The sequence below is a fragment of the Pezoporus wallicus genome, unplaced genomic scaffold (assembly GCF_028554395.1).
Source record: "Pezoporus wallicus isolate ANWC-B61680 ecotype Strahan unplaced genomic scaffold, APGP_CSIRO_Pwel_v1 contig_14847, whole genome shotgun sequence".
NCBI classification, from domain to species: Eukaryota; Metazoa; Chordata; class Aves; order Psittaciformes; family Psittacidae; genus Pezoporus; species Pezoporus wallicus.
In genome coordinates this window covers 1-11,771 of record NW_026638364.1, presented here as the reverse complement: position 1 = coordinate 11,771, position 11,771 = coordinate 1, and the positions used below count along the sequence as shown (strand labels likewise).

At 35.0% G+C, this 11,771-nt stretch overlaps 1 protein-coding gene across 1 annotated transcript; it reads right to left on the bottom strand.

The window, feature by feature from the left end:
• Positions 1-1,578: 1,578 nt before the first annotated feature.
• LOC130599796 (transcription factor RFX3-like) lies at positions 1,579-11,457 on the bottom strand. The gene is made up of 6 exons (XM_057410563.1): positions 10,959-11,457; positions 10,470-10,619; positions 8,593-8,801; positions 7,454-7,607; positions 4,464-4,506; positions 1,579-3,678 (listed from the first exon to the last, which is right to left on the bottom strand). Exons 1-6 carry the CDS (start codon positions 10,992-10,994, stop codon positions 3,437-3,439), a joined length of 834 nt encoding a protein of 277 aa, XP_057266546.1. The 5' UTR covers positions 10,995-11,457; the 3' UTR covers positions 1,579-3,436.
• Positions 11,458-11,771: the final 314 nt, after the last annotated feature.

Below are 11,771 nucleotides of genomic sequence, written 5' to 3'. Positions count from 1 at the left end.
TGCTGTACATCATCATTTTGCAAGTAAGCAATTTGAAGAATATTCTCCAAATATTTTAATGGAACATTAAAAAAAGGAGGTGCACAAAGCATGCTATAGTGCAATAATAAACCACAGAAATAGATAACTGAAAAGAGGTGGTTTGTTTGCTTGTTTTTTAACTGGCTTACAATGAGAAATATGAAAATGTACCAGCAACTTTTCATAACTATAAAACTTGAGAAAATTGGGCCCCGTGTTTTGAAAAAGTAATTCAACAATACCTATTCCGCCACTAATATGGGAATTGTCTCTAAAATAATTATTTTTAATTTCACATCAAGGTCATGTAAAATCCACAAATCATATGAGCCCTTATTATGTCTAGCCAGTAGACGCTTGCTACAGCTCTTTAGAGCTCTAAAAGAGTTAAGCGAGCTTCAGAATAGCAATTCAGCCACATACTACACACTACATAATTTAGACCGAGGTATCCATATTTTTGCTCTTAAATCATTAACAATAATTTACTGATAATATAAAAAGTGTGTAAATTTGTCTCATATGTGTACGTTTGATCAAAATTGCAGTAAATTTAAAAGCAAAGCACAAAAATCTCATACCTGTAAGTATACACATCAGCTTACAGCAACTTAAATTTTTCACATTTTTGCTAAAGTAGAGAAAATATTACTTAAAAATGTGAGAGAATAATTAGTTGATAAGTATAGAAATACAAACTCCAGTTATCTGAATCAGGGATAATTCCAATTTGTTTTGATAACTGCTATTAAAATACATGATATAGCTTCTATCTTTGTATGCGCATATTTTGTTTTCTTTTTGCACTACATGAACAGTGATCAACTATTCAAAATATCAATTGAAAGATATTCAGGTCTCACCTCTTCTTAGCAATCTAGATTTACATGTTACAACCATACTTTCCTCTTAGCAACAACAAATCCAACATTCTACCAAAAACTGGCAATGATAAGAAAGCATTTAAGGTTTGTCATCACAAAATTTGAAACCAGGCAATACAGACCATCAGTACAGCATAGAACACCCTATGTTTAAAATGAAAAATGCTGAATATTTAATTTTAATTTACTTGTTAAAATCTTATAATGCAAAATAAAAGGTAGTAAATATTTATCATAGGGATATTTTTAGGATTTTTGGTGATGGATGCTGATTTCTAAGGGAAAAAAAAGCAAGATGCAGTGATATTTGGGAGAACAAAATCTATGAGGATTCATTGCACAGGTGACTTTAGATATAAATGAGTATAAACCTCATTTGCACTTTTTGCCAAGACAACATCTGCTGACATCAGTAGTAATGTTGCCTACATAGAATGGAGCAGGATGGGTTGGCCTCCAAATTTTGCTAAGTAATTTACAAATAATTTTGTACCTCAAAAAATGTTAGGATGCCTTAGTTGACCTGTAGCCATTCTTGGAGCATCTGAAAGATGTAGCAACAAATTTCTTTGCTAAAAATGCACTCTTCATTTCACATGGTGTTCACCCATTTGGTATATATGACTTAAAAAAAAAAAAATAAATCAGTCCACAGTCGCACTACATAAAAAAAAGAAACTTCCTACATTTCTTTATACAGTCCTTTCTATAAAATCGATTTTTTTTATTCTCTCCTTCACTTTTTTGCTTTTAATTATTTATTTTCACTATTTTAGCTTAGCAAATCCATGTGTCTTCTTTAAAAATAATGAAAATGCTTGAAAAAATCAGAGATGTTTAATATCAATTAATATGGACTGTGTGAACTACCACTATAAGATGCAATCATTAAAACATAGCGTCAGGCTGACACCCTACCACATACAGAAATTGAAAATATATGCTGCATTATGTACCTGCTCGTTTTAGTGAGACTTCTTAAAATTAAAAGCTGACAAGGGTTTAAAAATACATAGCCATGCTTATGACTAGGGTCCATTTACTTTGTTAACAGCATTTGAAGTTGGTATTAAAGCTAGTTTTGCTTTTCAAGTTCCCAAGCAAATTTTATTTGTAATAAAGTGAAATTCAGCTAGAAACAAACAAAAAAAAAAATTTCATTATTAATTTTAAGAGGGATATTAAAATCACTTAATAATAAAACCCCTTTTATTTCTTTGAAGACTATGTAACCTGCCCTTAATACTTAGGAAATTTGAAAGTTACAGGCACACCTTGTTGAATAAACTTCAAGAGTTATTAAGAATAACAAAAAATACTAAATCTTAGCTTCAGTTCTATTTAAGGCACCATGTAATAGCCGAGGTACAATGATCCCTGATGTACATTCTTAAATGGCAATGGTCCATCTAGCCACCTATTCAAATTCAATGCAATTGGGAATAAGTACAAGTGAGGTGTGCCAGCTACACTACCTTATTATTTTTGTGTAAAAAAATTAAATTTACTTTAATAATCAGGAAATATATTTTGAAAAGAAAATGATGCAGGTTGCTACATTCCTTACATTCTATAAATTATCATTTATGAAAGCAGCAGATTGAACTAGTAGTAGGAAAAGACCTGGAATAGAAGAAATTCATCCAAAACGAGTTTTTCCTGCATGTCCAGCATAATCAATTCACTTCTTTTCTGGTTCAGTTTCTATCAACTACAGTACCACTCAACAACCAATAGCATCTGTGCAGCGGTCTCAAATATAGGATCAGTACTCTCAAAAAACAGGGGAACTGGCATGCAAATAAAATCTGGAGTTGTTGATTTTAAAGGAAGTTTGGATTGTTTATGTGGTGATCAAATAATTAGGTATGCCTGCAATGTAAAAATTACCACATTGTTACAGTACTATCACTCATTCTGCATTTGTAAATGCAGAGAAAACACTTCCTCCTTAGGGAAAGAAAACAGTAGATCTTCCCAACCCTCCAACAGTATGATAAAAATACCCCCTGGATGCTAACAATTTAATCAAAATAGTGTCTTCTAGTTCTGTTCAATGAAAAGCACCTTTTATAGCAAACTCGATACATCTGCTGTCAAATGAGTATGCCTCCAGTATAAGTCAAAGTATTTATTTTAATATTTCACAGAAGTGCATCTAATTAAAAACCTATGTATATTAAATCATTATGACAAATAGTTAACATCATTAAAATATTTTTAAATTATGAAAAAGAAGTTATTTGATTTTTAGGAGGACAAAAGCATTAACATTACAAGCTTTGCAAAAATCTTCCTTGACACTCAAAACTAGGAAAACTCAATACCAAGTAACCAATGCAGAATTATTTTGCTTAGAAATTTGTTTTAAACATCCGGCAAAATGCATGCACCCATTTCATTTCAGAACTCCAATAAAAGGTAATGTTCAGCACAGCTAAAATTTGATAAGTCAACTTGCAGACCTATTCCCCTCCCCCCTTTAAGTCCAGCATCAACAGTGCTAATGTAATTGGGCGGGCACGTCAATATCACACTGCAGTATATGCATTTCCAGTAGCACTGCACTGTCTGATAGTCTGAGAATTTGTAACAGTGTGCTCATTATGAAGTGGGTTCAGGAGGCTCTGCTCTACTCCACTCTCAAGCACTGGCTGCTGCATAGAGCCCACCTGAAATGCCTGGTTTAGTTCTGTTTTCTCCCTCTTGGCTTGTGGCTCTCCATTTTCATCCAGCTCTTCTTCTATTTCACTTTCAACTTCACTGCCATCATCTGCACAAAAAAAAAAAAAAAACCCAAACAACAACACCAAAAAGAAAATCAAACAAACAACAAAGCAAAACCAAAACAAGCAAGAAAAAAATATCACAAAAGGAAAAATCTAAACACGAACGTCTTCATTTTTCAAATAAAATGAAATGTGAAAACACAAGGAAGTGTAGCAACCTCATAAAATACAAACTGAAAGATCAACTTTTTATTGGGAAAAGTCAATAAATACTACGAAAGTGAAATGAAGAGAGGTTGACTTGCTCCAAATCATACAACCAGCGTAAGAATGGAGAACAAACTAAGCCTTTAATCTACAAAGAGGACAAAACCTCATTTCTTACTATATCCTTCAGTAACAGTTAGCAAGCTATTTGGTGAGTGCTTGGACACAATTTCGCCATCTTCTCTTCTCAAACTCCTAATTCACTACAAATGTCAATATATGTATATTCTCATCATATCTTTCTTTTTCCAACTGTCCATCCCCTTCAACTCTCTCACCAGGATATACAGCTAAATTCTGGGTGAAATTTTGAAAATTTCTTGTGCAAACAATAAACATTTTAAAAAAGGTTTCCTATTAAGAACCTAGAGTATTTAGTCATTATTGTATGCTATATATCATGTATAGCATATTGTACCCATATAATAGTAATATGCACATAAATCGTGATACAGATTTAGATTCTGCTTTCCTACGTTTTCAAAAAATAAGAACTTATTTTGCTCCAAGAGACACATTAGTTCTACATAAAACTGTACATTTGAGAGATTTGACTGCTTACCTTTATCCATATTTCCAGGGGATATAGAATTTAAATCACCAAACTGCAAAATAAATAATAAAAAGTGTGGACACAGTCCTACACAAACACGACCTTAGATTATCTATGATGAAGCCAGTACTATGCTCCAATGTTTTGTGGCTAGTATGAAAGTACATGCATGTGACTGCAGTCACAACCATAGTATACCAGTTCATTTTCCATCCCATCATATTCATGTTCATATTAAGGAAATTAACATTAAAATAAAAATGCTCAGCAATTAAAACCATGGAATATAAACCTGAGCATATGATTTTGCTTTTTTGGGTGACTTATGTCAAGGCCTTTGTTGCTTTGAGTGAGATATTTCTTATGTAGAATGCTGGAAAATATGACTAGTGTCCATTTTTAAACTGAGATATTTTAATGGAAAGCTCCTTTAAAAGTTCCTCTGAGAAGGTGTCTCACTAAAGGCAGTTATAGTGTAGCAAAACTATATGCAAAGTAAATAAGTGGCACCACTGAAAATAGGGTTTATGGTTATTACAGTGCATTCTAGTTTATTTATACAAATAAAGTGAAAAAATGCTCGCAAGTAAATGCAACCTTCCTTTCTCCCTTTCCTTGTGTGAGTCATCTACCCTTCTCTTCAATGAGAAGCAGCAGAGCATAATTTGATGGGTGAATCTCATACAAAAGGAGTACAATATTTAGATAAATATATTTCTAACCATACTTGATTCAGTCCTTTTCATAAATATGGAAAGATAAAACCTCAGTGAACACTAAACCAGCATAAGTAGCCCTATCCTTCCAGGTTCCCTCACACATACTCCCTTCTCGCCTCCCCATACCCATCCTTTTGCCTTAAGTGTTCACATGGCCATGCAAAGAACCACATGACAGAACTGACCCAAGGAAAACCCCACCATTTTAATGGGGTTATTTTGCACAGGATGAATTCTCTGATCCAGTTAACCACAGGACTGCCTGAGTACTTGTGCCAGCATCAATGTCCAAAGCTAAGGGGACAGGAGAGGAGGAGACAGAGTGCTTTTCTCAGCTGCAAAGCCAGTTTATACTGGCTTCAAGTGTTTGTCAAACTAGCCTTAGTCTTTCCTATTATATTTCATCCACAGTCAGTAAATGCAGAGAAACACAAGAAGCCATGGATTTAATGAATATTTATGTCATCTTCCCTGTTATCCTCTCACCTCTCAAAGCTTTAGATTGCTCTAAGATCATATCCATCTTAAATTTGCCAAAACATTATAGGAAGTCCCACAGTGCACCAAAACCATTACATTTAACCTATACCATATCTGTCAAGAAAAAAAAATCATAGAGATACTACACTTTTGCAATACTTTGCTATAAATGTAATGGCAGTGTTTAATCAAATACCTAATCAGAAACAGTCATTTATTTTTTCTAAAGCATGCCATATCTAACTACAAATTAAGTCAAGACTCCCCATCTCTATGAAAAAGCACATAGAATCGTATGTTCACATCTATCCATTTTCTACCACTTTAAAAGCACTGATCCTTGAAGATAACTCCTAAGATAATGTGAATTCTTAAGCAACTCACACGAAATTACCAGTTAGGTGGGCTACTGTAAAAAAGAGGTCTGACATAAACTTCAGTTTGCAAATACAATGGGCTCATATAAGACACAGAGGTTCTGAATTGAGACTTTTGATCTGTTTATTGAAATATAAGCATGAAAATATGCAATGGCCAATCCTGCAAGTACTTCTGTGCTACTTTCATTTCATGCATGTCGTTGTCTGTTGGCCCTGATTAACACCAAGCACTCATCTAGCCGTTCGCTTACTTCCCCACCCCCTGTCCAAAGGGATGGTGGAGCAAATAGGAAGAACTAGAGTGAGAAAGCTCATGGATGAAGATAAAGACAGGGAGATCACTTACCAATTGCTGTCACAGGCAAGAAAACAGGGGGAATTTAATTTATTGCCAATTAAAATAAATATTTAATTGCTGATTTGAGTAGTGGGAAGCAAAAAAGAACAAAACATTTAAACACTTCAGGAAAACATCTTTCTTCCCCCTTTCCCAGGCTCAACTTCACTCCAAGCACCTCTCTTCCCCCTGTGTTACTGTTGCAAGTTACACTCAATCCCTTCAGCGAGGCCTTGTGGTCAGTACATAGCATTTTTTCTCTGTCACTCCTTCCTTCTCACTTTTCCTCTGGTTCTCTACAGGCTGCAGTTCCTTTGGGAATATCCCTCTGTTCTGGAGGTTCTCCACAGGCTGCAGGGAATATCTGCTCCACCATGGATCATCTCCTACTGCTCTGACCTTGATGCTCCCTCTGCTGTTTCTTACTCTCTTTTTGTTCCCTCCTCCTGTGCCTGTCTGGTGTTTACTGCCCTTTCTCAAATGTTTTCACAGAGGTGCCCGAAAGTTTGCTGATTGGATCAGCTTTGGCCTGTGGTGGGTCCATTGCCAAGCTGGCAAGAACTGGCTGTGTCTGGCACAGGGCAGTCCCATACTTCTTCTCACAGAGTCCACCCCTGCAGCCCCTGCCCTGTCCCCACCTCCCCTCTCCACCCCCCAGCCTTGCCACGTACAAGCAATACATGTAAACAGTGCCACTGAAGCAAAAGCAAGTTTTGTATGATTCTATTCCTTTTTTGATTTCATATGAAATATTTAGTTTCCCAGAACTCAAAGAAGGTTTCTACCTAGTAGGTTGATCTAGAGTTTTTTTGTTTGGTTGGTTGGTTTTTGTTGTGTGTTTTTTTTGTTTTTGTTTTTTTTGTAAGAAGTAATTGTGGTTTTAGTACACTGAAAAACAATCAGCCAAGGAAACATGGATTAAGGTATATAACTCAGATTTGAAGATGCCAATGTCTTTGCAACTCAATCTGCAACAGTTACATTACAAAATATCCCATAACTCCACGTAAATGTTAAAAATGTAGATGCATATCCAAACTGATCACCAAATTCACCAATCCATTGTCTTACATATTATCTTACCTCTCCCATAACTGCGATTGGTGTCTCTCCTGTTGCCTGAGCAACACGGTGCTCTACTAAGTAAAACATGTACTCATCATAAAGCAAGCGGATCAGATGAAAAGAGCCAAAGCTAGCAGCACTGCGTAAGGTTAAATCTCGAATCACCATTGAGCTATTTAAACATGGGGGGGGGGGAAAAAAATCACAGTTCTTTATTAATTTATTCATATGGAATATGCACTTCAAGAATAATATTTTTTAAAGTAATGCTATCCACAAACAGCGGATTTATGGTGTCTTCAGAAAGAAATGTCCCGGGAAAACAATTATTTTCTGAAAGCATGGTTGGAGACCACATTATACAACTAGAAGCTAAATTTTCAAAAAAGACAGGAAAGGTTTTGTTTTGACATATTCACGATTACCAATATGTGAGCGCATGTAAAAACTGACCTTAGTGGAAGGAAGTTCTTTGCTAAAATTTTAAATAATAAAATTGTATTAATATTATTTAATTTTAAACAAAGCACTCTTTCAAAATATTGTGTCTGTTGTGCTCACATTCCTAGTTCAAGGTTTTTAATTGATATGTTTTTTAAACTTATAAATTTAAATAAGTTTGTGTACACCTTCTAATAGAAAAATGCAAATAGTGGATGAAAACTCTATCCCAGCTGAAACCAGGACAGTATGAAACCCTCAGAAAGTAGGTGCTACTATGTACTATTTTGGAAAGAAAACACTAGCTTTACTATGATAACTGATACAGTAGCAGATGACATGGACTTTTTGTCTTTATGTTCTTTTTACACATTAAACATATTTTTTCCCTACGTAATGCAAATAGAAGCCATGCTATTTTAATAAATAGTATTAAGAGCATTGGCTTTACAACTGTATAGCTTTTCAATATGAAATGTTTCATTGCATGTTTCCAAATCAGGAATCAAATCAAATATACAAGGATCGTTTCATCCTCTGCTGAGTTGTGCATAGCCCTGTGTTTAACACTGACAACACTAATCTTTCGGGGGAAAGGGAGGCTCTTAATTTCTTGGGAACTATTGTCTGATATTAATTTTGTCAACATTATTGAAGCATACAGTTCAGCAACTAATAAAATAGCTAAAATAATTTAGAAGACTATTAAGAACTACCTGTAGAAAGACCATTTTAAAAGAAATTGCCGTGCTGCTTTAGGAAAGCTGGGTCTTCCTTCATACGGTTTCAATGCTTGCATCATTACATTATCAAGCCAGGCAGCCCACTGCTCCAGAGTGCTCTGCTGCTGAAGAGTCACCTTGAAATCTGTTTCTAGTCTTTGAACCATATTGTCATCACACTGACACACCCAGGAAGCCTGCTCCTGTTGCAACACATGGCAAACATGAAAGCAAACCACAAAATGTAAATTATTCTTAAAGACTGAACATTTAAATGAAAAGGATGAAATACACTTATTAGGCAAACTAATGAGTATTTTTATTTTCATGTCCCTTTCAATTTTGTTGGAAGAAAATGAAAGTAAGGAACCCAAAGTATAAAAATGGGCATCAAATAAAGTACATGCACACAAAAATACAATGGGAAAAAACACAAATACATTGCAATGTTCCATATTAATTTTCATGACAGAATTTTCAAATTCTCTCATAATTTTTCTAGTAAAATTTTCAGGAATTGTCATGCTTGGGACTACAGGAACAAGGAATGGAAAGGGCAGTCAAATGCAAGTTGAGAGAATAAGAAATAGAGTAACCAAGAAGCCAAAGTACCATGGTTCCTATTTATTTGAAAGAGTTAAGACCAAGTACAATTTCTGTGATATTTTTTAATTGCCTTGCTTAAAAAGAGCTTTGTTTTCTATGCAAAAAATTATTGTTTTGTTTATCCATAGACTGCAATATATTGCACATTGCTCAATGAGTAATATAAACAGCACATAACTGGACAAACACAGTCCATGTACAATAATCAACAATTCACACTATTAACATCAAATGTAATTATATTAAATTTTAAAGTTTAAATAAGACCAATAGGACACGTCTGTTAAATGGAACTTAGAGAAAACCAATATTGGTTTAATATAGGCCATATTCTTAAACTTCAGCTGTCACATGCCAAGTTAACATCTCAACTTTTATAGACCCTGCATCTTACCACAGAACAGCATTTAATATACCATATATTTGTCACATACTAATCTTAGGTAAATATGCACACCATTATGCTATATAACTATATCTGTGTTAAATTTTATTTATTCAAAGGTCTTTCTCAATAAGCAAAAAGAGCTTAACTGTTGCTAGTGAACTCCTGAACTTCTGTTAAGATAAAATGTGCTAAAAAGTTTGTTCATGAAAGAAGACAAATGTATGACTGCCAGTAATCTGGGCAATGTCAGTTAGCTGAGCAACAGGAGAAAAAAAAATGCTGTTTCTTCTAAGGAGAAGAAAGAGGTAAAGGGCAAATCTTTTTTCTAAACCTAATGAAAAAATACTAAAACTGATGTTTTACAGATAACTGGAAACTACTTCTGACCACTTACTTAGGAAAGGCTGGAAATGTAAACACAAACAATTAAGGAAAGTATACCAATGATATTATCTTTGAAATAAAAATAAATGTAATGAAACAATCTATACTAGAAACAGTACTGTATGATCAATATTTTTTTTAGGGAAGATCAGAAGCTATGCTATTATCGAAGATTTCTTCTTCAGGCATTATTCATGCTGTTCATTCTAAGAACACATGTACTCTTTGCTTTCATCTTCATTAAATAAAAAATGGAAGAATGCATGATGTGAAAGATAAGCCTTCAGAGAAAATGGAAATAGATAATGGTTCAGAGGTTTTATTTTCCTTACAGCCAAAGTGCAAGCTCAAAAGTTTCAACTGAATCACTGCACATATAAAAATCAGCAAAAAGTTCCCACTTTCTTGATGGAATAATAAAAACTAACAACAAAAATCAAAGTTTCTGAGGGGAATATTTTTTTAAAAGTCTGTTTTTTAAAGCCACAGGTACCTGTACGTTGGCAAAATCAACACGGTTGAGATCACTGAGCATCTGGTTGATCTGAGAAGTGTTTTGAAGCACAGCCCGAGCTGCCTGAGCCAGGTGATTAAGAGATGTGTATCTTCTCAAAGTCTGGGCAAAGGCACTTACAGCAGCAACCTATGAAGAAATCCATTCATCCTAACACGTTGCATTATCAGCAGGTCTTCTATTTAATCTATTTTAATATTAAAATTATTCTATTAGTTTATGATCCCTCAGACACTGCAATTCACCTATACTGGAACAAATACAGTTTTTCCTGGTTTTTTCTTGGTTTGTTTTTTTTTTTTTTGCAAACAAAGTTATTTCTAATCCCATGATTCATGTTCGAAGTTCAACCTAAATATGACATTTAGCATAAAAGTTAAAATGCTGCTACTTTTAGATCTTAAATGACATCTAGTGTACAATTACATAAAGTGAAGACTGCAGTAAACTGAAGTAAACTTTGTTTACCTTGGTTTGTATCATTCTCTGTGGAATATTGCTCATGGCACTGGAAAGCCAACCTTCAAGGCTTTTTGCAAAATTGCGAATGGCTTGAGTCAAGGCACCTAAATGTTAAAGAATAAAAATAAAATGAAAAAGATGGCAAGGTATCTCTCTTGAAACCTTTTGCATCCTCAGCATTTAAATATTCTGCATTGAGATCTACTGTATTTATTGGCGAAGAGATGTATCCAGTCCAGGTTTGGATCCCTCTCAATACAAGAAGGATGTTTGTTGATAAACTGGAGCAAGTTCAGTAGAGGACCACGGACATGGTCGGGGGCTGGAGCAAATACCTTATGAGGAGAGGCTGAGGGAACTAGGTGTGTTCAGCCTGGAAAAGAGAAAGTTTAGGGGAGAACTAATAGAAGCCTCTCAATATCTACAAGGTTTCAAGAAGACAGAGTCAGAGTCTTCACAATGATGCATGGCAGGAAGGTAATAGATGCTGGTTATGAACTTGAAAAAGAGAGGTCCTAACTTGATAAATTATTTTCACCTTGAGGACAGTCAAGCAGTGCCAATCATGGCCCCTCATTGGACTCTACAGTGTATCCGTGCCTCTAGGGAACCCAGAACTGGACACAGGACTCTAGGTACACAGTACACAACTGGCGCTGAATAAAGGGGAAGGGTTTACCTACCTGGATCTACTGGCAATGCTTTGCCTAATGCAGCCCAGAATAGCATTAGCCCTCTGTGGCACAGGCACACTGCTGGCTCATGTTAAATTGGTGTCTACCAGGACCCTCAGGTTCTTTTCTGCAAAGCTGTTTTCCA